The sequence below is a fragment of the Anarrhichthys ocellatus genome, unplaced genomic scaffold, assembly GCF_004355925.1.
Source record: "Anarrhichthys ocellatus isolate YVR2014 unplaced genomic scaffold, GSC_Weel_1.0 scaffold22, whole genome shotgun sequence".
NCBI lineage: Eukaryota > Metazoa > Chordata > Actinopteri > Perciformes > Anarhichadidae > Anarrhichthys > Anarrhichthys ocellatus.
The window spans coordinates 2,666,278-2,693,522 of NW_022280052.1; the positions used below are offsets into that span (position 1 = coordinate 2,666,278).

Consider the following 27,245-nt stretch of genomic DNA (forward strand, 5'->3'; position numbering starts at 1 on the left):
CACAAATGTTGCTTTACAATCCACAGTCACTTCAACGTTGATCATGTCAGTCCAAAATATTACACAACATACACAAATTAGATGAACTGAAGTCTCGCAGCATCTTTTACAAAAAGCCAAGAATGTGTCAGGGTCTAGTTTACATTTAGATTTAAAAAACACACTCAGTAACACCCATGCCTTTTTAACAACAACCAAGACCATGTCCAAATTATGTTGTATATCTAAAAATAATGTTGTTTTAAACATTCGTGGTTGCTTTGTAGACACTATTCACTGGGATCTAAGGATATGTTGCTATCTTTGCCTCTGAGATAATAAAGTATGAAACATTTTGAGATTCTCTTTTTCACTTCCACATTTCCATTGACCACATGTCCTGGGGGCAAACAATCAAATTGTATTGTTTCCCTTGTTTATGACAGGACTTGAAGAAATTCAATTTCCTTTGGCTCATGTTGTTTTTCTTTATTCTCTGCTCCACGTGAAGCAGGGTGAATGTCAAGTGAGAGTGTTGTCTGGTGCTATAAAACTGACTCAAACAGGTGACATGTAGAATCAGCTCATCGCACCGTAAACTGGACTTCTCTGGCAGTGAACAGAGGCGCTCACAAGGTGCTCTGAACACATGCGCTCACATTCAGGAACACTGAGAAGCGTCTGCTCGTGGTAAGTCGTGCCATTTATTGGTTAATCTTATCACTTATCGCGCAGATTTCAACATCAGCATCAAGCCATGTACTATTGACTTTGACTGTTGAAGGATTATTTGTACGTGGGAGTAAAAATTAACTTCATTAGTGTGTGTTTTGTTACTGTAAGATAAATTCAAGTTGCACCACACCGCAAAGCCGCTTAACTTGAATGAAACGTGTCGCAACAAACCATCACAGGGGAGATGAAGGACAGCATGTTAACGAGCAACGTTACACGGCTAATGAGGGTACATTAGTACTTTAGCCTTACGTTCTTTATCTATAATTTAGGCAATTTTCCTATTTCCATCAAGTTGCAGCGCCAATGGCAGGTATACAGATTAAGTCCCACCCCTTGGCTACTATCTACCACCTGCTCTGCTAGCATCTGTAACTCACCTGGTTTTCATCTTTAATCCTTTAAATTTGAAACAATACTGATGTATTCTGTCCATAATCTAACCAAAATGGGTTTGTAACACTGTACTGGATGGTTGAATTTGAACACCTCATTTGACTATTACTAGCACTCTACACAACAAGTCCCATGAGTCTTAGCCATTATTGCAATGCCAAAGCCTGCTGGGAGAGGTCGTTTTTTGGAGGCTAGCAATGCTTTTATTATTTATTCCTTGTTACCTGGACATTTGACTGTCCAGGTAACAATAGAAAGTTTATTAAGTCTGTTTTTTTGTTTTTGTTTTGAGGACTACTGTTTTTATTAATTAGTATATAGATTTATATTATTTTAAAATGTATGTATCTAAACTTTATTTAAAACTATCTTAGGATCAACAGCAATTTATTTATTTAAAAAGGTACAATATTAGACGGGGAGTCAGGACAGTTCAGTTAGCCAGTTAGCCTCTGTATAGCAACCTGAATTACGGCAGTTCAAACCCCATCGTGGGGGGCATCATCCCGCGGGAATTTCCTCACTCCCTGCCGGATTAGAGAAATTCTGTTGCAGCCGCTGCACAGGTTAGACCCACTGCTGACGCGGTGAGGTCTGTGTACGTTTAATAGTTTGTTTTATCATTGAAACAAAAAACAAAAATACAGTGTTTCTGTATTTTTCGCTATCAAAACGTACACAGACAGCTCTCCTCCCGGCGAAGTAGTCTCCTGGTGGCGGGAGAATGACACAAAAATAGAGTCGTTTTCTCATTTCTGCCAATTTGGATTTAATCCAATATACAAACTATTAAAAAATGCATGGACCGTACAGTGAACACAAAGATAGCTAACGTAAACTATAGGCCGACTACACACCACACGCAAAGATTATAAGATAGCAGTGTTATTTTGATGACTGTAAAGGTATGGAGCCAGTAGTAGAAGTGAAATGCTGCCCCTTATTTGCTTGGAGCATGTGGCCAGTCAAACATTTAACTTTACACCCTTTAGGCCCTTGAGTAAATTTTATTGTAAATAATGTTGTACTTAAATAGACGATCTGAATACTTCTTCCACCACTGCAAATCCCATGTCGTTTCCTTGTCACTTTACTTTAGTGCTAGGATATCTAAGCCGTATAATCGATCTTAAAACTGTGGTATTTCTCCAGTAAAATCACAAACATAACAAACATGTAAACATTATCATGAACACATGGACAGTTTTGTCTTTGTAGATGAGACTGATGAGAAATCCCTCCAGTAGCTCAATAAACCTCTTTTTAACATAATGTCAATTTAGTGATAATGACTGTAAATGTTTAATGTTTTATCCCTGGAGTTTGATATTTGATCAAACAGAAAAAAAAAGTCAGTTTACAGCACTGCCTCAGCAGAGCGTGGGACGAGAGAGAGGATGTCACTGACCGACTATAACCTCGGTGCAGGGTGCATCAGCACTAAACCCATCCTGCAGCATTTCAGCGTTTGCGCATGAGTACACTGGATCAGCCGGCCTCTGGATGTCATGTGATGCTGTGGTGTGGTGGATCTGCATTTTCGTCTCTCGTGGCAATTGGCTGAGACCGATCTTTCTACAGTGTAGTGATGTGAGCATCTACACACGTGAGATATTTTAAGACTGATCTTAAAAAGTAAGCCACATGAAATAAATGAGAAGATAATCATCAACTATTAACACCTGCTTCAATTGATGTCATGTGCAGATACAGACACACCAATGCAAAGTGTGTGTGAATGTGTTTTTCTCAAAGTTTTAAGGTCAGCTTTACTGTCATACAATACTGCACAAATACATTCAGCTGTAGCCCACTCCATGCCACAAACACATCAAATATTTAGTTAGATAATCAACACATGTTTAAATTAGAGTAAAATAAAATAGAACAAAGTTTATAGCACTAAAGGAATTATATATAGATATATATGTATCGTATTTTATTACATACAGGTATGATGCTTAAATGTTAAGAGTCAGCTTTCACATTTCAAAGGGTCAGGGCTAATTTAATCACATATTCTAATCAGTTTGAGGAGGAAATGTGCTTTCTGCCTCCTCTACTTGACCTAGTGAACTCTAGAGTTCAGGGGAAATTGTGTAAAGGAAATTCCTTTTAGTTTCATCAACCAGTTAGACTGGTTATCTTTACGCATGTAAAAATGAAAAGCCTTTATAGCTGTGAATCCCACTTCCCTCACAGAGACCGGCACCTGTACAAGGGGTCATGCTGCCACACCTTTATTTGTATAGTTGTGGAAGTATAGTGATTGCCAATAGCAAATATTTGCTATGGTAATTTATTTAAGTTTTGTTCCTCTTCCTGCAGTTGTTTCCTCTCCAGAGCGGCTGTCTTTGTTGTAGCATCTTGTATATCTGGTCATGGCTCAGAAGAACCAGAAGTACAGGATTGGCTTGTCATGCTGCTTACTTGGGCTGAGCCTTGATTTTCAGCCAGAGGGCTAAATTTAAGTTTGCAAACAATGTTACGAGTGCTATTGTCACAATGTTGATACATTCAGTTTATAAGAAAAAGTTTATTTTCTCAATAGTTCAGGTATATATTGATTACTGCTGCGATGCAGTAAGCAAGGTTTATATTTTGATTAGAAGCTTTACTAAGTTACAATAACACACTCTAATACAGAAGTATAATAAGCAAAACAAATGCATTTAAAACACTCAATACACTAAAATGGTCCCTGTGATTATCATCGCTGATGCATGAATGCTGTTGGTTGGTTGAGCTCATTTAAGCTATTTTATATGAGACATACCTCCAAACTATTCAGTTTAGTTTAATTTAGGACAAGCACAAGAAGCAAATCCTCACATTTTAAATGTACTTTGACATTTTTGCTTGAGAATCGACTTTTCGAATTTTTCAAATAGTTGATAGCTGATTAATATTCTGTCGATCAATTGATTAATCGTTTCAGCTCCAATTTTGTATGCAGCTAGCTGGGTAATTGAATCTATAGCAGTGCCTCATATTCTACGAGGTCATCATAGGTGAAGTTTGTAAAGTATATTAACTATAGCTGTGAAATAGTTACAGTGGAGGAAAAAGTATTCCCTTTGGAATGGAAATAGAAGTTTAAAGTGGTGTGAAATGGAAATACTTGCATAATTATATTTGTACTTTAGTACAATACTGGTAATGTATTATGCTATTTTGAAGGTTTAGGGGAAATTGTAACGTTGAAACAATTAGTTGATTAATTTGCAACTAACACAACTTCTTCATATTTTGCAGACAAAGTGATTAGTTGACAAGACAAGACAATAATTTGCAAATGATTTTAGAATGAAAATAATTATTTAGATTTGTTTAAAATGAAGGAAGATTGGAAGAAGAAGGAAAATAAATATGTCATTTTTATGAATGTGGATCACAGGTTGGTGCATGTTGGTATTGTGCATAAGAATGATTTCAGTCAGTGGAAAGTCATGAAGTCAAACCAGTACAGCTGCACTTGTATTCTGGTTTGTCCGATAGTAACCCAGCATAGCTGCAACGTGTGTTTTGAGTGTGTGTGTGTGTGTCTGTGAGCTGCTTCCCCCACCTTATTCATTTGGCTTGCGTGGCCTTATATGGAAAATGGATCGTGTGGTGTGAGCAGTTTTAACCAATCAGGTTGGTTTTGGATGATGGCGTAGGGAGGAGTGTTTCTGGAGGAAGCAGGCTGGCCTGGTCTGGGTGGGGTTTTTAGGGGGTGGGACCAACTCAGCCGGCTGCTGTTTGAAAATGAATGATATGCTGCTCAAGTTGTAGAAGCGGTGGGCTGTTGGGTTATTGTGTGTTAACCGGCAAACAGTATTTGCAGATAAGGGAAAGTGGACGATTTCAGAGAGAACCTGAAATACAAACCGGGGAAACATAATATTTTCAAGCAATGCAATGTGAGTAGCTCAATTTAAATGTTTTATTTCATGTATTTGAGATGTAGTCCTCTTAACTTGAACTCAAGCTCTCACTCAGACAGATCAGGTTTGGTCAGAAACAGGTTGGTAATGATGCCTGAGAAAACAGCTTGCTTATATGTACGTATGTTTCATGTCTGATACTAAGGATGCTGTATGGATTAATATCCCCTCCATGCTCAGGTTTTATGCCACGTCTGATTTCCCTTGTTATAATTCTTAACCACTCCCTCTACCGTTTTAATTAAAGAGTTCATTTATATCCTGATTTTAGCTCAGACGTCATACAATACATAATATGTAATCTGTGAATTTCAATAGAGGTGAAATGTGTGGCTCTTTACAACATGTGGACATCTGCTCGCTTGTAAAAGGGTGTAACCCAACCAGCACATATTTTGCCAGATGACAACTAATGTTAAAGGGATGCCTTTGAAGCCTTTCCCCTTCTTCTCTTTATAAATGTCTGCATTGGTTTACACATTTTTGAAACTGGACAAAAAATGTTAAGCTTGAAGTGGTAGCTGTGTATTGAGGACGTTTATGATTACACCCAGCGGTAAACCACTGCAGGGGACTGTTCAGAGGCAGCATCTGGCCGAGGACGCTGATCTTTCAGAGGATGGTATTGATAGAAATCCAGTTCATCTCTGTTGTGTTCTGGGCGACACCATTAGGTTCAGATAGTCAAGTGGAGATGGCTGGTATCTTCGACAAGGGGAGACGATGCATGACAATAGAAAGACGCACCAGAAGGGAGGGGCTGGGGTTTTGTCTGAACTGTTTGACAAGGGATTAACCTAACTGAAGTTTGCAGGCATGGTGGTATTGTGTTGGGGAGAGCCCCTTGTTTGGCATTCATGTTTTTGGCTGAAGATGGGGTTGTGATAGTTGTCTGCTTTCTTTATTGAGTAGACACTTCTACATTAATCAGTGATACAACTTAAAAAGGTTTAAGTTTCCTACTGTTGCATTTTCGCTTTTTTAAATCGAACAGCTGCTGTTGCGCACAAATCTGCTACATTTATAATCCTCTCCTGATTTAATGAATGCGGTTGCAATAATGATGTCAGTTTGCGCAGTGCTTATTCCATCAGATAATTCATCCTGAGCATTAACTGTGGTGGCAAATGACAAGGAAACTTAACTAAACCACGCAAGAAAGGACATAAAAAATGTCCTCCTGTCTGAAAGGTGCAGTAGAGCAGTTAATACATTTGTTGGGTGACAGAAGATTAATCAGCAACTATTTTGATGATCAATTCATTGTTTGAGGCCAAACATTTGCTTGTTCCAGCTTCTCTGATGTGAAAGTTTGCTGTTTAATATCATTGTAAATCAAATATATTTTGGTTTTGCACTGTTTATCAAACATTTGAAGACGCCACCTTGTCATACATTTTTCATTATTTTCTGACAATTTTACACATTAACTTAATACAGTTGAAGCAAAACCATGGTCTCTTAGGGAAAAAGGGGTGCAAGTTCAAGTAAAGGTGAAGCCCACAAAAGGATCACAAGGGTGATATGGGTAAACTACACCATAGCAGGAAAGGTAATAAGACAAATCTAAAGTCGATAGTTTACTACACAAGGCAGTAGTTTCATTTTTGGACATCTCAGCTCAGTAACCTTGATGACAAACGATTGATGTAAGAAGCAGGGGGCCGCCACCCCAGAGATCATTTAAAGGGACGCATCTCCAGCATTTATTCATGATCTAAACATCCTGAGCTCATGTGATGAAACCTCGTCAGACCAAAATGGACAGTGTTGAGAGGAATTTAAAAAGGGGACAAGCAAGAAATAGCCCAAGGGCTTTTTCAAGAAAAGGGGGGGCTTTTAGGATGCCTGTCCAAACCACACCCCAGTTCACTCCATATCATTCTGCCTACACTCTAAACTTAACTCCCTTTTAATACTGCTGGAAACCCACATCCACTAACAGCTGTGTCTTGAGGAATCTGCAGCTGTATTGGAAGTAAGAAGCCAAATAAAATGGCAGCAGTGAGATCACATCTTAGCTGAAAGACCTTTAGGCTTCCGTAGGACTCATTGACAAAGTGTCCTCGGTGTCAGCTGGCTGCTCGTCGTATGAATTAAGTAGGATCACTAGTAAACAGTGATGGCAGTTTGAGGTGATTGCTGCTGATTCTTCAAAGTCCAGAATTTCAGGAATGCTGGTAATTGTGTTCCTGCTATTTTAGAAACAGTCCACACATGGCAAATGCCATTTTATCATGTTTTTTTTTGAAGGTGTGGTTGGCTGCGTGATAGAAAATATTTTTGTTCCTGCTCTCTGAACTCTCCGGAGCCCAATTGTCCTTGACAAGCGAGTCATGATAGGCTGCTGCCACAATGGGCAGACGAAACCGCTGGTATGTGTTTTCAGCCACCTTAAATATACAGGCCAGCAGCAGCAGCAGCAGCAGCTCAGACCTGTGAATTACCAAACAGAGGGGCTTGAATGAGAGGGAGCGTCATGGAGGTGTGTGTTTGATGTTGGACGAGTGGTGATGGTTTATTGTTTCGGTGGCTTTGACGTGTTGCCCGTGATGAAATGTCATGTCAGTGGGAGAAAAGGATTATCCCTCCAGCTCTTTTGAAATGAAACTGATCACCTTTTAGACGCTCTAAAACCATGTCAAGGATGTACAGGATGATTGATACAGGAGAAAAACAATCTGGCTTTTATGCTCTCATATCCTTAAATTTGGGTTCGAGGGTTGAGCAATGGAAACGTTGGTGTTTTGTTGACCAAGCACAGCAATGAAAGCCATTATTTGCAGCAAGACAATGTTATCTGAGCAAGACTTTCCACTTTGCCAGCTCGCTCCACATGTTCCCCACACTGTTGCCATGCAACATCATTTTGTCAAAAGATCCGGTCGTAGTATAGACGAAGACGATGTTTGTTTAGCAGCTCATAAAGTCAGCTAGAAAGGTTAACAACATGTCAGGATGATATTTGTGCAGATTACAGTTTTCCTTCATCTGTCTGAATTCAGCAGAGTACAGCAGTAACTATACGTCGTCAATATGTAGAGTAATTATTGTTTAAATAACTTGTGTACACTAAAACCTGCACAAGAGCCCAAAACACGAATGCATGTGTAAATATAGCATCAACTACAACTGCTAGAAAAAGTAATGTGACCTGGTGCCAACATCACTCAGGTGTGAGTCTTGTGAGTATAGAAGCTGCCGGCTGTCACACGTTGGCGTTGCTGTCTCACAATTAGACCGAGCAATTCCTTTTTCTTTTTAGACGTCAAAAAACATCTTCTCAAAAGAGTGTGCGTCTAGATTTCTTATCAAATAAAAAGCATCCTACACAGAAATAAATTAAATTGAGCTCAAAGTCAATTGACGGAAGATTAGTCAGCAACTATTTTGATTATCATGCAAGTCCACTTCTAAGCAAAAATGCTACCATTCTCAGGTTGCAGCATCTCAATTGTGTGGATTTTGCTTCCTTTCACTGTTTTATTTATATGTTCACGTTTTAGGCTGTTGGTTGGACAAAGGAAGGCATTTAAAGACGTTACCTAGGGTTTAAAAAAAATGTAACAGACATTTTTCACAATTTTCTTACATTGAGAAAACAATCAATGAATTAATCGATAGTGAAAACAATTCTGAGTTGCGGCCCTTTACTAAATGAACTCACCAATGGAAGAGCTCAGTATAAATTGCTCCTAGATTTGGACATTATTAAAAAGGTCTATCGTCAAACTCCTCGTTCAGTCTCTGGGGAGTGTTTTTGTGAAACAGTTTTTTGCCTTTTTGCAGATGCACCCGATACAGTTTTGGGATATTCTTATACCATGTTGCGTATACACACATGGCTTATATCTCGTTATCTTATTCATCATCTGTAAAAGCCTTCACTTCACTTGTTGTGGATGCTTGTAAGAGATGTCCTTGTCGAGTATACAGAAGCTAACAAGCCCTGTGACTCCTCTCTCCTCTCAGTGACCGTGTGTGAGCCCACCGCCATGTCTGAAGCCGTGGTGATGGAGCCTCCCTTAGCAGGCGGCTTACTGGAGTCATCCTGCGGAGCAGGACATAGCGCAGCCTCCCTCGATGACTGCATCGTGGACAGAGCAAAGTACGTCCACACAAACATATCCAGGACACCGCGGCACCAATGTCCCCGAGAGCTTTGGTTAGAGGATGAATCTGAGGGGTCACACGATGTCAAATAAGAGAATTAATGTTTGTATTTGAACAGCCAAAAATACCACCCAGGTTAGAGCTCCAGTGCTCAGTGGTAATTCACATAATGGTATCGTGCAGATTCATTGTGTGTATGATTAGTGATCATAGTGGTTTCATCACTTTTTTGGGAGCCAAAGTTTTCCCCATACGGTTCAGGCTTCTGCCTCTGATTTTCCCCAAGGATCCACTTTTCTGTTTTAAGTGAATGTGTTTCCCTTTCACCTTCTTCAGTGAGTCTTCAGAGGAAGAGTCCGCAGGGGAAAGAGATGAGGAGATTGGTGCACACGCTGAAGTCGCCAGCAGCACCAAGGCTACAGAGGTCCCTGCTGAACAGACCTCAAACACACAAACAGGTGAGGCCTGAAGAAAAGCCACGTGATGTGAATGCGTTTACTCTCTTTGTCCCTTCCTGAACTCTTAACAGTCGTGAGCGCGGTGCAGCCGTATTAAAGTTTTGACAAGCAATACACATACAGACAACTGGGATAATACTCGAAGTTGAATGCAGTCACTGTGTTGGTTGTAGTCGCTAAAGTCAGCATAAGTGAACGCGGTTTTTCTCTGAACTTTTCCCCTGAGGAAGTGGGCCAAACCAAAGTGAGCGAACTCCACATTCTTTAGAAGAACAACTTGACTTCCCTTTTCCTGCCGGCTTTTTCCAGTCCGAACTTTGACATTCCTTCCTGCCTTGGTCACTGACGGAAAATCCTAGCACGAGTACTTCCCTGATATTTGTTGTTACACAACGAGAACCTTCATAATTACCCTGATGTTAATCTGATAAATAGGTCATTATACTGGTTGTATAAGATTAGAAACTGAGATCACATTTTCAGTTACTCTTTCAGTCTCCCTACTGGCTGAAATGTCCTTGAATTGAACTATGGCTGTACAGTCTATAACATTCACATCCTGCCCTCTCATCAGCTCTGATAACCAGCCGTTTGTGTTCTACCAACATTTAGTTCATCTGTTTAATTTGACACCATCGCATATTGAAAACATCCAGCTAGCAACGGTACACTTTTCTTTCTTAGTGTAAAAAACACAAGATGTGTTTCTAATCAAAGAAAATCTTTTTATTGCATATTTTTTTTGTAGCACGAGCCATCGATAATGTTAATTTTGTATTCACCAAAGTGATTGTTGACATCTCCGAACACTGCAACATTGCCACAAAGGGGTCAAACGGGTGAAGAAACATGTCGGTAAGATTGATCAGACAAATTGAAAACGAGCCCACAGTTTGATTATCTTAGGTTAGAGCACTGAACATGTTGCTAGTGTTGCCTCACCGCACAGGAAACTGGGTGCACACACAACTATGTTCAGTGTGGTGACTCTAAGTTGAACCAGGAAGTCGTTCTGCAAACAGAGTTTTTATTTTACTGGTTGCTTTTAACAACCTGTATGAGGAACTGATTCATCTTTTAAAATCGTTCTCCGCAGCTACTTTGCTGCATACAATTAACATAAAAATGAAACCCCATGTTGTGTTTTTATTTATTTATTTATTAAATAAAATAACCTTTTGTGTTTCATGTGAGAACGTTTGTTTCTCCAAACAGCCAGTCGGGTTGGTGTGATGGTGAGATATTTACTTTCTAGGAAAACTACATTTAGCTAATTAGAAGTAAAAGCTTGTTTGTATTTTAATGTAGTATCAGAGGGTGTGTGGCATCTCCTCTAGTACAATACATGCAGAATGTTTGAAAACTAGAGGAACGAGCACAAAGTTTAGTTGTCAACCACCTCGATCTTATTTTTGTCTGTCATTTTCTTCCAGTGAACACCCAGCGTCCAAACTCCCTTCCGGTGCCAGCAGCAGGAGGGCTCGGCCTGTGGACGTCACAGGGTGACGCAGAGGTGTTGCTGAGGATGGGGGACTCTGGCCTGGCTGCTGAGACCCCTCTGACCATCGACCAGATGTTCACCTCAGCTGTGGAGCGCTTTGCCGACTATACAGCTCTGAGCTGGAAGGAGGGCGAGCAGCAGAAGAGCCTGAACTACAGAGAATATTACCAGACCTGCCGCACCGCTGCCAAGAGTTTCCTTAAGGTACTTTCTTTTATCTATTGATTATATATTATATATATATATTAATTAATAATGAATGACACTCATTTCAGAAGATGACGCTTTCATCTATATAGTTAGATATTCCGATTCCTTCTATTTTTATTACAATAATATTTGGGAGGGTTTTAGCAGCACACACCATCAAAATCTCCTGCTTTTAAGTGTTAAGTATATTTTCCGCCTTCTCAGTAATAAAGAATACGAACAATTCATTGATTAATTGAGTCACTTTTTCAAAAACAAATGCCAAATGTGATCTTTAATTGAATATCTTTGGGTTTTTGGATTGTTGGATGAACAAAACCAGACAAATAAAGAGAAAAGAAATAACTAATCACACAGTGACCGGTGTTCAATGCTGGAAACGTTGGTGTTGCTAAATTAGAGAAATTCCTCACAGTAATCTCATTACGTGTGTGCTCCTTTTAGTTTCTATTCACCCTGAGCAACAATTCCCCTTCAGTATCAAAAGGTCTAAGATTTCCTTTTTGTTTGAAACAATCAACTTCTATTATTATTGTTTTAAAGCTAATCCAAACAACACCTCACGCATCACAAAAAAGCCGGGGTGAAATTGTGCCTCAGCTGTTTGTTCAGCACAGAGCACTTCATTGTTTGTGAAACTGAACAGCTTGTCAGCATGGAGACTCAGCAGGACGTCATGTACACACACATAAAGACATACTTGCATGTGGCTGTCTGCATTTAAACATACACGACTAACCTGATCCTAAACCTCCACACATGCACACCCTTCGACATGCAACGTGATTTTCCATCTGCACGAGTGGAGCTTTAGATTTAAAGCCTCATGTTCAAACTACTGTTGTGAAAGACTTCACAAGTTATTTAAAAAAGCTCATTGCAGTGTTGGTATCGGTTCCCTTCTCCAGTCTCCCGTGTCATTCATCTGTTTCTATAGTAACAAACCCTGAGCTCTGCTCAGTCTGTCGATTCAACAGCTCAAAACTGCCTCCAAATGTTTCAGGAATACAGACACTGATTCCAGTGCATGCATGAGAGAATCATTTCTCTATTGAACTTGCGGAGGAGTAAAATCTCATCCCTACAACAGCAAACACTCTGAAAATGGATGTGAAGGATATCCCAATATTATAGTTTTATGATTGTTTTTTTTTACACAGCTTGGTTTGCAGCGCTACCACGGTGTCGGCATCCTGGGTTTCAACTCGGCTGAGTGGTTCATCTCTGACATTGCAGCTATTTTTGCTGGGTGAGTTTCATCTCTGAATTTGACAGCAATGAGCTCAGTGTTGGCTCACTCACGTTTTCATTGCCAGCTCTGTGTTTATGCGTGTGTTCATGTGTGCATGTCTTCCATACCCGAGTGGTGTGGTCCAAGACTTGAAATGCGAGTTCACCAGAGCGCAGACCTTCGGGTGTTATCCCTTAGCCTCTTAGCTGAAAGACATTTTGATTAATAGGTGACAGCACAACGCTTAAAAGGAAGCTGATGAACTGCAGTGTTGAAAGCAACTAAGCACCCTTTGGGGTTCAGAACCACTGGACTAAACTACCCAAACATAAAGTAGTTAAAACGTGCTTCACCTCTTCCAGCTAAAACAGTAAAATGCTGTTAAACATCAAATTTAATTTCAGTATTTAACAATGTAATTATACAATCCTATGAGTCAGTGTCCAAGTACATGGGACAGAGTTTCATCTGACTCTGTGTAAATGTAAAAGTGAAACTGCTGTAAGTCTGACTGTTGTTTTGTCTGCTGCAGTGGGTTTGCTGTTGGCATCTACACCACCAACTCTCCTGAGGCATGCCAGTACGTAGCAGAGAACAGCAAGGCCAATATCATTGTGGTGGAGAATCACAAACAGCTGCAGAAGATCCTTCAGGTGAGATCAGAATGAGTTGCATACAAACACTTGACATCTATAAATTGAAGATATGAATGCAGGTTTTATTGTTTTATTTTATATGTGATCAGGACAGCAAAAAGGCGAGAAGAAAAAAGGAAGATTTGTATTTTTCTCCATTTTGTTGCCACCATTTATTGTCAGTGGTATCAATAATTAAGAGACAGAAATGTGAATTGGCGGCATCTTTTAGAACGGTATAGAGATTTATTAAAATGACATAACTCTAATCGTTTTAAATACTTACAGCCAGATGTGTAGTCTTCTTATTAACTATAGTCTGCTTTATGTACTCATGGGATTATACTTTGTTTGTTTACAGATTGAAGACAAGCTGCCGCACTTGAAAGCCATTATCCAGTACAAAGATGCACTTAAAGAGAAAAGACCAAATCTGTACTCGGTAAGTACACAATCTGTTCATGGCAAACATGAAAATATTAGTTTAGTTAAATTAGCATCATCTAAGTGATTTTGCTTGTGTACTGCAGTGGGCGGAGTTCATGGAGCTCGGACGCGATGAGCCCGACGCACCCCTCGATGCGATCGTCTCCAGCCAGAAGCCCAACCAGTGCTGCACGCTAATCTACACCTCGGGGACCACAGGCCAGCCCAAAGGAGTCATGCTCAGCCATGATAATGTGAGTTACACGAGCCAAGTGTTTCTTGAGGATAGAGAAGTGTCACACGTTTGTCTCCCGACACTGACGGCAGTTGTAAAGCGGGAAAAGTGCAGATGGAGTTGACAGACCTTCACATTTAAGTGCAACATGTACACGGCTTGTTAGGCAGGTTTCTATTCAGGTAGGGTTCAGCAACTCAAGGAATTTAAATGATTTAAATTCCTGAATAGAAACCTAAACAACAATAAACAAACAATACTAACAATACTAAAAAGGCTGAGTCATTTAAATTAAATGTCTCAGCCTTTTTAATATTGTTTGTTGGGGACAATTAATGTGGACAGACGATGTGATGGAATGTAACCCCATGTACAATCAAGTACTATACTTAAGTACAGATAACGTCTATATATATTTACATACTTTGATAACTTTAGTTACCTTGCAGACTCAGGTTATTAATACATTTAAAAAAAGGATGTATTATTATAGATTAAGCTGCCCAGCAGTATAGAAAGTAGTTGAAATTAGCTCCACCTTTTACCAGTTGCAACATTAGTGATGCTTACACATCAATGCATCTCAAGTTGTATTTTGATGTAAGTACACATGTACTTTTACTTAAGATTTTGAACGCAGGACCTTTACTTAAAACAGATTATTTTTACACTGTGGTATTGCTTCTTTAAAAGATCGGACTACTTCTTCCACCCATGGCTGTAGTCCTGTTAAACCATAGACTCATTAACATGGCACCTGGCTGTCTCAAACAAACAAAAACTTCATGTACTTTATTCTTGTCAAAGTTCACTTATATGAGGTATAAAACACTGGTCATAAACTTTCACCATTGTTTTTGTGTAATTCTCTTCATCTTGTCAATAGCATGTCTATGTGTGACCTCCCATATATAAAAACAATAAAGATACCTCATTAAATGTATTGCTCTCTCCTCGCCCTCAGATAACATGGACCGCGCTTTCCACCTGCCGCCATGTGGGTCTGACAGACGCCACCCACAGTCAGGAGTTGGTGGTCAGCTACCTGCCGCTCAGCCACGTCGCTGCTCAGATGGTAGACATCTGGGTCACCATGAGGGTCGGAGGGGCGACCCACTTTGCCCAGCCAGATGCACTGAAGGTGAGATACAACAGTGGTGTCTAGTACACAAAATTCAAATATTGAACAACATTTTCATAGACGGAAAAACAGGCGATTTGAAATCATCAGCAGCTGACATTAACATTCATGCAGTTTGTCTTGATTTATATAGAATTTGCAATATTAATATTGATTTGTATAGCTCCTTTCATGCAGAGACAAAGCCCAAATTGCTTTACAAAAAGAGGATTACAAATGCTTAGTACAGAACTCAAGCAAAAACAGCCAATGAAATGTTTACCAAACCAAACAATAATCTTAAAATATTAAGAACAAAAGATTTACAGGGATAAACAGAAAAAAACCCGCAGTTCTTATAAATTATGATAATATCAAATAAGAAGCCAGAGTAAAAAGATTCAAAACGTAGTTTTAGTTTGCCGCTCTAAGATCAGGATGGAGTGTATTTCATAGTTTAGGAGCATGAAAACAGAAAGGATCGATTTAGTGGATGGTCATTATATCTTTGAACACTAATCATGTGCACCTCTCCATAACGTGTCCTTTCATGGCAAGATTGTATCCGTCTGGCATGCTACGCTGCAGCCTCTCAGGGCTCTTCGTTTCTTAAGGCTTCTCTCATTTCACCATCACCGCCCCTACACATTCATCAGCATAGCCTGAGGGTGGACATATGAGTGTGATACAGCAGATATGAAAAGCTAATGTATTTTTCATGCAATAGTTTCCAAGAACATTATGGTGGCAGATTTAACCCTTTCTGCTTATTTCCTCTCCATGAGCGCTGTAAACTGCATGTACCATTTGTGTTTAAAACTCTGCTTTCTTCTCTAAATCAGGGCTCTCTGGTAAACACGTTGAAGGAAGTGCGTCCCACGGCCTTCATGGGCGTCCCACGTGTCTGGGAGAAGATGCAGGAGAAGATGAAGTCTGTCGGGGCCAAGTCTTCAACTGTGCGCAGGAAACTGGCTGCCTGGGCCAAAGATGTTGGCCTGCAGACTAATCTGACCAAAATGAATCAGTACGTACGTGTTATAAAACTACAGCTTTATTTAGACATGCTTAAATCACTCCTCGTTCCTGTTTCCATCCTCGGGTTCTCTCTTGTTTACCAAACTGCTATTTTTTAAATGTTTTGATGACATTGTGTCTCATTTATTATCTGTTGGATGCTGGATTTGTGGTGCCTTGAGTCATTACAGCTCTGTGAAGTTGTGCTTTGAGCTAAATGCTAGAGGAGAGCTGAAAGGATCAAAGTGATTACAATTCATCCTGAGGGCAACATGTCTGTACCAAATAGTATGGCATCCATCTAATAGTTGTTATCTTTTATTTACAATCACAAATGTTCACCTCGTTGCGGCACTAGAGGAAAAGTCAGAGGATCACCAAAGCCGGCAGGATTCATTGTCTGGATATCATGAATGTCTGTACAGCATTTCATGGTAATCCATCCAATAGCTGTTGAGATATTCCAGTGTGAAGCAACAGACTGGCTGACGTTGACATTCCTAGATTCCAAGCTGCTGGCGTGGCTCAAAACTCTTACACTTGCTGTTTTGTGTCTTTCCTCAGAAGCGGAGCAGCTGGCCGCACGCCGCTCAGCTATCAAGTAGCCAAAAAGCTCGTGTTCAAAAAGGTGCGCAAGGCTCTGGGCCTGGACCGCTGCAACAAGTGCTACACCGGTGCCGCTCCCATAACCAAAGACACCCTGGAGTTCTTCCTCAGCCTAGACATCCCTCTGTACGAGCTGTACGGCATGAGCGAGAGCACCGGACCTCACACAATCTCCATCCCTGAGGCCTTCAAGCTCACCAGGTACATTTTCTTTGTTGACTTCCAATTTGATTTCACGCAGAATTTCCTTTACACTGACAAATCAGAGCCAACTCAAACGCACGTGGTGAATTATGAAAATGTTGTTTTGTCCTGCAGTTGTGGTAAAGAGATCCCAGGGTGCAAGACGAAGCTGCACAACCCAGACGAGGAGGGAAACGGTGAGATCTGCTTCTGGGGCCGTCACGTCTTCATGGGTTACCTCAACATGCCCGACAAGACGGATGAGGCTCTCGATGCAGAGGGTTGGCTGCACTCCGGTGACCTGGGCAAACACGACCAGAACGGATTCCTCTTCATCACCGGAAGAATTAAAGGTACTTATTCTATATTCTTTTTAGAGGATGGACTTGGTGTCCTGTTACAGGAGATACAATCTCTAAGCCTAGGAATATTTCTTTATCTGTGATCAATAAAGTATGTTACTTAACTGTGATTTTTAGAGCTGATCATCACCGCAGGAGGAGAGAACATCCCTCCCATTCCTATCGAGGATGCTGTGAAGGAGGCCGTGCCGCTGATTAGTAACGCCATGCTGATCGGAGACAAGAGGAAGTTTCTATCTATGCTGCTCACCATTAAGGTGAGTCTCAGAAACCGGGGCTGCGGTCGAATAGTCAAAACAATATTGTCCTATGTCTTTTCCTTTACCTTGATGGAAAACATGAGGTCACGGAAAGATGTGAAGGAAAACTCACAAGGACTTAGGAAAAGACAGCCGCAGAGAAACCAACTGCTCTTACACTGGTATATTATTTTACGCAACTTTATAACGCATAGAAAGAGAACAGAGACTAATTTGATGCTGTAAATTTGATTCCTGTCCAAAATAGAGTCACACCTCCTAAAGTACAATTAAACAGCGATGTTATTGATGGCCGAATGGTGCGTCGCTTTAAATGTAGCTGCCGCACGGAATGGGGGACGGCATTATCTCCTTTATTTTTGTAAAGGATGGTCCACTGCACTTTATCCTGAAGGAGATACGGAAGCAAGCATTGAAGCTGATTTCGCTGTGATATCATTTATTAAGAAGGATAATCAATTAATAATTGATAGAGCTCAAATTGAAACAGAATCAATCTTTACAAAAGAGCTTCACAACTGAGGATAAAATGTAAAGATCATTGACGGGGAAATCACAGCTCAAATGTTAATAAAGATTTAATTAATTACTTATCATTTTAAATTAAGTTTATAAAGGCACCTTTGACATTTTACAGAACACTGTTGTCTGCCATTTTCATTAATTGTGTTGGTAATTTCCAAACAATCTAAAAAATGTTGTACTATAAGTTGACATATCTCACCGTATATTTCATGTCCACCATGTTTCACCCTCAGCTATGTTTTAGTAAACTGTTTGTAAATCTGGTCTAAAGTATGTTTGGATGTGCACATCTTACTTCTTTTATAAATACCAGTTTGTGAGGGAAATGGCGTATGCATGTTTTTTTGTGCATATGTATCGTTTATTAATGTGGCCCCTGGTGTAACCTTCTAGCAAGCACGGTTCTGTTTGTGCATTTTAATCACAGTCGAAGAAGGGGACAGCAGGGCACCGGAACGAGAAGGGAAACTGTAGTCGTGAAGATAACACAGGATGTAACAGGATGTAACAGGCTGTTGAACAGAGCGAAGGAGATCAGATGGAGACTGCAGATATAACTTGTCAGCCATTCTTTATCTGAGCTTTGTAAACATCCTATCATACTTTGTATCTAATCTCAGAAAGAGACAATATATATCATATATATATATATATATATATCTTGTTTTTAACTGATGAAAAAGGAGCAGCATAAAAAAGTGAAGCGTTTGCTTTTCAGACGTTTCTTTCCAGATGCTGCCATCTAGAGGGCTTTAAGGAAAACAGACCCAAATTCCAAATTTTTGATATATTAATGCTTTGAGTTGCATGGACAAGAATATATATATATATATATACATAAAAATAAAAATAGGTGAAATAATTCAACTTTTCAAATGTTCTTCTCTCCAGTGCCAGCTAAATGCAGAGTCAGGAGAACCAGAGGACGAGCTGACACCGGAAGCTATTGAGCTCTGCAGGAAGCTGGGCAGCAACGCCACACGAGTCTCTGAGATCGCAGGCGGCCAAGACCGACTGATCCACGCCGCCGTTCAGGAGGGAATCAACCGAGTCAACAAGGAGGCGAACTCCAACGCTCAGCGCATTCAGAAGTGGATCATCCTGGATCGTGATTTCTCCCTTCCAGGAGGAGAGCTTGGTGAGTGGGATGTGAACGCAGGGTGTGCTGACTATAGGGGATCTTTATTTTGCAGGAAGAGGACAATTGACTCTGTAATTGTGTTAAACCTGCAGTGTGTGGTATTCACAATGGAGAGTCCAAGGCTTCAAATGACCTTCCTGAACCACTTAAGGGCTTCTTCTAACTCGGTAGTCTCCAACCTTTTTTAGATTAATACAAAGTCTCACATGGTGCATGGCTCTATGGGTTGTTAAATCAAAAAGTCATTTTTTCCTCTTCAGACTGTTTCTTTTGAATAATTTATAGATGCCTGGGGTGGTAAAACTAGTAGAAACAATTAGATCAACAATTAGTTGATCGACAATCAATTATCAAAATAGTTAACTATTCATTTTCTAATTGTCATTTTTCAAGCAAAAAGACCAAACTTACTCTCACTCGTCTTTTCTTCATGTCACAGACTTTGTCATTTTATATGGAGCCTGTTGTTGAGAACAAATACTCTTTTTAACACATTAATATGGGCATTTTCACTGTTTTCTGACTTTACTGTATCGAGAAAACTATTAAAAATCAACAAATAATTGTCTGATTAATCAGTAATTAAAATTAATAAACGTTAGTTGCAGAAAAATGTAAAAAAATCATAAACCAAATTGTCTTAAGCAGAACTTTGATTTTTTTTTTTCTTCCTAAAACTACCACATTATTAAGAGTCAAATGCATCATCTTAAATTAGAGTGACTTACAATACTGACAAACTGACCATGAGGCATATCATAATAATCTGGACTCAAACCTTTGACCGAGTCGGCAGTCAGGTTCAAGTTAAACCTCAGAAACAACGACCTGTAGTGGAGTGTAGATGACATCCACGGGACAAAGCAACTAGGTTTAGACTAAATCATGTGTGCAGTTTAAACTATAGTTTTAGGAAGTGATATATGATTAGTTTTAAGTGTTTAACAATATGAATTCCTTACTTGTTCCACAGGCCCTACCATGAAGCTGAAGAGGCCGGTGGTGGTGAAGATGTACAAGGAGCAGATTGAGAACTTTTATAAGGAGCTGGCAACTCCAACGACCCCCGAAAACCCGCTGCCTCCCAAATAGAGCTGCTCCTCCACCTGCAGGGAGATCCAGGCCGTCTGAGCCAACATGCAGACACACCTCACCTCATTAATCCAGCCATTTTTCTTTTGTAAAAATGTTTTGATTGCCTTAAATTTTGGTCATTTGTCTTTGTTTACATTTGTAGGTGTTGTGCTGAAAATAAGAAGCCATTGTAAAAATAGCTTTATGATTTTGAAGACGTGTTCAATAAGTTGAAGTTGACTATTTGGATTACTGGGATGAACAGTAATATCCGATACATGAAGTAGCAGCAGCTGTACGTAAGGACATTTCTTGGGTTTATTTTACTGTATTACTTGAGATAAGAGACAGAATCCAAAAAAAGTTTAGGATGTTTTTAAAGAATTTGTCTTAACATGTTTTTCTTAATTTATTTTGGGTTTGCCAAAGTTTACATGGGCTAAATGACCTTCAAACGAAGAGCATTTCTATGAAAGACTCCGTTTCTTAACTTAATCATATGCAAATGTTTACTGGCATTTTACATGTATTTGGTCTTTTTTGTTCTTGTCTTTGTCAGCTGGGTTTCAAAGAAAAGAATCATTTATTTTGTACATGTTATCAAATAAAGCCAACGTTTTCCACAGCGGTAGTTGCAGTTAGAAAGGTATTGAAATCTATCTCATAACTTAGCATCCACATCTAGTTTTTCATGCTGTAAAACACGTCATTGAAGCCATATCTATTGCCTTTTGTAATTGTAAAGTCAGACACAACTGCCTGGTCCTGTTGAAATGTTTTCCAACAGTCCTTCTGTGATTTTTGTGGAATATTGTAAATATGTTTTGCCTATATCATCTTGCTTTTTTTTTTTTTTACAGTTGGTTTTTTCAGCAGCCCAGAAATCTCATGCATAATTTTATTGCACTCAAACTAAGAAAAAAAGACTTGCTTGGAATGTACAAAAGTTAAATTATATGTAGCTTCATGGCAAGTATATTACCTGGTCTGTTGCCATCCCTTGTTCACATAAATGTACAAATGTTTGAGGTTTTGATCCGGAGACTACATGTCTTTAGCCTCCTTGAAGACGTTTCACACATCTTCAAAGAAAAAGTTTTAAAAAGGAAGTATAAGAGTTTGTACTCCAAAGAGCTGGTCTTGTATATGAAGTAATTATGTATATAATAAGCATATCGTAGGTATCGTAGTACTCTTAGCAGTTCACAGTGAAGGTGGGTTTGGCGGTTATGGTTTGCTCAAAGTAACTGAAGTTCAGGGTAAACCGAGCAATTTTTACACGCGTGTATAAAGTTAAATCAGGAAATGACGGTGATTCAGTGTGTCTGGATCTACCTGACCTGAAAGAGCTGTTGTTGGTGTTGACAATATCAGGGTTGAAATGTGGAGATATGCATGGAGTACGTGAATGTTGGGTGTTTGATCAGTTACGGAATAAAAGTTGAATAAGCTAATGTGAACTCTGTTGTTATTCTGTGTGAGGCCTGTTGAATGTAAAGTATCTAGATCAATCTGATCGTTTACTAAAGTAAAAGTAGCAATGCTTTGACTTTTTATGTGTAAATACTGTTACACATAAAAAGTCAAAGCATTCAAAATGTACTTAATATAGCAAATGTTAAAAGTACTCGTTTTGCAGAATGAGTCCCATTTCAAAAGATTGTATATTATTGAATTATAATAATTGATGCATTAATGTGCATATCAGCTGGTAAAAGTGGGGCTGATTTATTTACATATTGACAGGTAGCTTGTGAATTTCTTCCCAGGGAGCAATAAGGTTTTGTATTAATCTATAATAAAACTATTTATGAGTTGATTATATTTTGCATTTTTTATCTGAAAAATAAGTACAATTCTCAATAAATATAGTTAAGTAAAAAGTACAATAATTCCTATTAAAATACATTGGAGTAAAAGTATTAAGTGACATCAAATGGAAATACTCAAGTAAAGTGCAAGTACTTCAAAAATGTTACTTTAAGCACAGTGAGTAGTTGCTGTCATTACTGCCCCTGCACAATGCAACGGGACACTCGGCAATAAATACTGACTTCAACTGTGAAGCAATTGTGTTGCCTCAATCCTCAAGTTTCACAGTACCGTTGTAGTATATTTGATTACGTTACACTATAAAAACAATGAGGTTATTAGTCCAATACAACACTACTACAAACCCACAGCCTTCAAACAAACCCAGTCAACACAACTTCAGAAATGCTTCTGCAAGACTTTTTTGACAGCTCGTTACTTACCTCCCATCACAGCTGCTGAGGGTCTTTGAGTTGTTCACCAACAAGCTGAAAGTATGAAGAGACCTCAGATCTTCCCAGCAAACAGCTTGAACGTTCAAACTTCCTGTGCTGGAGCCCTCATTAATGGTTTTAGTAACACCTGTTTCTCCTGTTATTACAAGTAGAAATGTCTGCAGTGAAAGATCCCAACAGGACTCTTAATTAGTGCTTCATCAAAGGCAGGTGTGTTAAGTAACAACAAGAACACCGTTTGCTGCAGAAGCTCAAATAGAATTCCAGATTATTTAGGTTCACGTCATTTCCAATAAAGTGAAAATTCACATTTCTCAGTTCATTTGTTGTGAAATTAAAATTTCACCAAAATGGTAAAAATAAAGGGTAAACTTATGACTGGGTTATTTCAGTCAAATCATATATCACTGTGTGTAAAGTTATATCGCAATTTAAGATTATATTCTTTATCAATAAATCAGTTGATCACTTTTTCAAAGAATAGATTTTTTTGCCAATAAAATGCCAGAAAATTGTTTTAAAAAAAATGCACATTATATTTTATAACACAATACATTAAAAAAGTTGTCAATTCATTTTCTTGATTGGCTTATCGGTTAACCAAATTCATGCAAAGTTTAATGAGAATCTGACCGTTTCTTGGTTTATCCTGCAATTTAATAACCTGAAAAATGTATGTCATCAAAACATGAAAGATCATATAAATATCCAGTATTTCCATACAGAAGTCTTGGTAATACATTTGTAACATTGCCCACAATGGTGTCTCACACCCGGAGACATAAATGTATGGCACAAACCCACATTAGATTTCCTCAATGCGGATCTGCGTCAGAGTACAATTTATTGATCAGCCTTCGCCAATAAATGTCCCTCCTATAATGACGTTCCCTCGATAGATGGTCAATGCCTCGTGAGCATTACTGGCCGGCCCGCTGCGTGTCCTTTTAACCCCGCAGACTGCATTGAACCATCACGTGAACTTTACGTGAACCCTGCACACACGCACACCCATGACCGGGTCGCACAACGGTCAATGATGATCGGACACACGCGGGGACAACAGTACTTAATGACTTTATTAATAATATGATTTAAAAATTAAAAATAACATTAAAATAACAATGTTTTGTCCTCGTTAACAACTTGCATCATATGGCCACATGGTGGCATTGTAATGCCAAGTTTTTATTTTCAAAAAAAATACCAAATTGTTCTGCACATCCAGTTTGTTCTTCTTGGACCACATATAAGGAACACATTTCAGACATCCCCCCCCCCCCTACCCACAAGAAATCAAACCTTATAAATACAGGCATCCCTGTACCCTTGTCACAGACACATTATGACGACCACTGACACAGGAAACATCCCGTCTGCACATGCCCCCCTCCCACCCCGCTCCACATATTTGCAACCATTTGCTCCATATTGTTCCTCATCCTCTAAAGATCCACACAGTAGATATTCTACCTTTGCTGTATTATACATGTTTTATATATATAATATAGTCTCAGCTGAAATGTTTCACTCCAACAGACCTGCAAAGGGAAAGGGACCGGAAGTGTTTCTCTGCAATCTTGATTCCCATTTGCACTTTTTTCTTTCTTTCATTAATGTCTTCAATGGTTGCTCAACACAGAAACAAAGGGCTCTAAGGAAAATGTAACTCTTATAGTGGTTTACATTAGGACCACCAGTTTCAATTATTTCAAACTTAAATTTCTGAGAAATCGTGTTTTATCCGTCATTTTGGTTGGCAGGCGGCTCCAAGTACTACGATACCCACGAGCCTCAGCAGTCGTTGCAATGGAGGAGCCACATAGAGGCACAACGGAGGAAGAAACGCCTGCAGCTCTCGCCAATGCTCTCTGAAAAATCTCTCCTTCCTGCATCCAGTGACGTGGCAGTGACGTCGTTGGAGGGAAAGAAAAACGACAGCGTGCTACTCCAGCTTTAGTAGCCGTGGGGCGCAACGCCACTCAAAAATATGTCCTTGTTCTTTTCAATTGTTTTATGTTTCCAACAGCAAAAATAGCATCCCCAAATTTTGAGTGCAGAGGACATTATGAATGAGAATTATTATTTTTTGCTTCGGGAAGACGGAGTAACAAGCCGCTGCATCGAGACAGCAGGGGGGGGGGGCACAGCTATAGAACCGGCATATTCTCACATCGTACTCTGTGAATTGAGGATTTATTTCGACCAAACCAGCGTTGATTGTTGGAACAGTGGAAGGACTAACTCATGGATCTGGAAAGTTTTCATTTGTTTCTATCCAGTTTGAATGGAGTGCGTTTTACGATGAGTTAAAAGAAAATGAAGCCCGTCTTAGTTTAGAGAAAGAGAGACACTTGGATTCAGAAGGCGTACGGTTGTATTTTTCAGTAGAATATTGTCTTCATGAACAGTTTTGAGAGTTTATTTTGTGTAGTCATCAGCTGTAGCTGAAGCACAATGCATACTGGTACATGTAGGCACAGCCGGCACGGCACCACATCAGGAGAGAGATCGGCATTCTGGGTCAATATAGCACAAACTGGGGAATTTATGTCTTTAACGGACTACATTTACCATCAACACTGATTGGAGATCCACGTTAAAAAGGTGGCAAATTTTCATTTTAACTGAACGCAGCGGAATTCATCCAAAAGTGACCCAAAAAAATGAAAAGGAAACTGATTTAAGATATTATACTATCAGCTTTCTCAACAGCTTTATTAGCTTCTGTCCGCGTTTAGCGGCTCTTGTGATAGAATTTGAAGCCCACTGATTTGATGTTTCTGGCCGCAATGCTCCTTGGGAGTCGTAGTTAACCAACTATCTTTTCTAACGCGTTTTTAAATCATTCGGACTCAATGATTGAATCGGGAGAGTTTCATGTTGATCCAAGCAGTAAAAGTGCTCCAACTGTGAGTAACGCAACACTGTCTGTAGGGAAAGAATGAATGGGATTTTAACTTCCGGTACCAGCAGCGCTGAAAACAGCTCCAACTCTATTGTTTCCTATGATGCATTTCTTCAGCCTCAAGTTATCATAACATAACTAAATTATGTGACCGGTTTTGTTTGGGAATAGACTTCTATGAATGAGTAGAAAACAAACACTCAAATCATGACTGGACATGACACGGAACATAAACAGTTCTAGCTCAGGAGTTCAGTCCCCTGATCCAAAGTGTTGGACTCCTTTTATCCTCATTTTGAGGTTTAGCTCATCCAGCAAACATTTTCCTACACCTGCTTCTTGGTGTTCAGCCGTCATCAGAATAATGACACACAAAACATGAAGGGAACATCCCTCATAACGTTTCACACCAAAAAATAGATCCAACGGGCATGTTTGTTTTGTGAATAATAGTGACAAATCATGCCAAAATAAAGACAATTAAATAAGAAACAAACAAAAGGTTGGCAAAAAAAAAATAAAATCAAAAAAAATAAATTCATATCATATTGCATGTAAATATTGTATAAAATCCTTAAAAATACAGTTCAGGTAACTACTTAAGTACTGAAGTCATCACAGCCAAAAGTGCAGAGGTCCATAAATAAAACATCGACTGTGGGTAGACAGTAGGGCTTCTCTCGAGTCCCCACGTAACCTCCCCTTCTCAACCACCACAAGGGACTGAATGAGCGCCCGGTCAAAGGCCAGAGTTCATGAACTAGGACTCAAACGTTCCCACATCGATGCACAGAGAAGAGGACAGGAAGGTTGTTCTTTAAAATCTCTCCTATCGCTGACAAACACACTCGCAGACGCACAAACGTCACTCACACAAAGTTGCAAAGTTCATTCTCAGTAATCACGGCCTGAAGTTCTGTTGACGGAGGCACACCTAGAGAAAAATGAGGGTGGGACGGGGGAAGAAGTGAGGGCAGGAGGGGGGGGGGGGGTTACTGCAGGGCACATAAGGCGGCAGGAATCCAGTTTTTTTTTTTTGAGACACATTTTCCGTGCTCAGACAGCGTTTACAGTAAGGGCCGAGGGAGTGTGTACATGTCGCTGAGCCAGGCAGGCAACAGAAAAAGAAAGAGAAGTATTAAAGCTATCGAGGCGTCAGAATAAACACACTGTCGGCAGGAACAAAAAAACAAAAAAAAACAAAAAAAAACAAAAAAAGAAGAAGAGGAGGGGAGGGGAGGGAGGGAATCGGTCATTGAAGGTTTATACCATAGTGTGTGTGTGTGTGTGTGGAGCCTAAAGGGGCCACAGGAACTAACACAACAGGGGCCTGAATCAAGAAGCAAGTTCACCTCATTCTGGCTTTCTTTGGGGTTTTCTGGCTTCACATCACCGGTGATCCTGGAAACCGGTCTCACCAAGCTGGCTCGTGGCTCTGTTGACTCACAATTAACCAAAGTGTGTCGGAGTTTGTTTACATTAAAGAGGCGTAACACAAAGCCCATCTGATAATTATGAGATACAACTTTAGATCTCGGAGGACATTTTGTCAGCGCAGAAGCAAAAAGTAACATTCAGTGAGAAGCACTGTGGGAATCTGCTGGGCTTTAGACACTGATGATGAACCTCTCTACTGTTAAAATAATAATAAAAGAATACCAATTAAAAGAGTAAGTTGTGCTACAAAAATATCTTAAATGTCTGATATAGATAGCAGGTAAAGCTAAGTGAGTCTACCTGTGTGTAAACATGTTTCTTTGTGCTCATTATTTCGAATCGTTTGCAAGTTTTGATGTAATCCTCTAGAGCGAAACTTCTGTGAAGCGCCAGGTTTAGTGGTCTAAACTGGTTAAAGTGAGCCAGCTTTGTGGGATCGGTCAGTTTGGGTTAAAGGGATCAGTGAGACCCACTGATCTTGCTTCACGACGCAGCACGCCCCC

At 39.7% G+C, this 27,245-nt stretch overlaps 1 protein-coding gene across 2 annotated transcripts; it reads left to right on the plus strand.

Moving 5' to 3' along the window:
- The first annotated feature begins 595 nt into the window (after positions 1-595).
- Positions 596-21,584, plus strand: acsbg2 (acyl-CoA synthetase bubblegum family member 2). 2 transcript variants are annotated; one of them, XM_031859558.1, is made up of 15 exons: positions 596-669; positions 9,009-9,144; positions 9,486-9,607; positions 11,041-11,312; positions 12,479-12,567; positions 13,082-13,202; positions 13,546-13,626; positions 13,715-13,864; positions 14,810-14,986; positions 15,808-15,989; positions 16,544-16,786; positions 16,904-17,121; positions 17,248-17,387; positions 18,807-19,053; positions 20,030-21,584. In XM_031859558.1, the coding sequence occupies exons 2-15, from the start codon at positions 9,032-9,034 to the stop codon at positions 20,146-20,148; spliced, it is 2,274 nt and encodes a 757-aa protein (XP_031715418.1). In that variant the 5' UTR covers positions 596-669; positions 9,009-9,031; the 3' UTR covers positions 20,149-21,584. The 2 variants fall into 2 exon arrangements, with proteins under 2 accessions (XP_031715418.1, XP_031715417.1); XM_031859557.1 differs by lacking the exon at positions 596-669 and adding an exon at positions 4,718-5,012.
- The last annotated feature ends 5,661 nt before the right edge of the window (positions 21,585-27,245 follow it).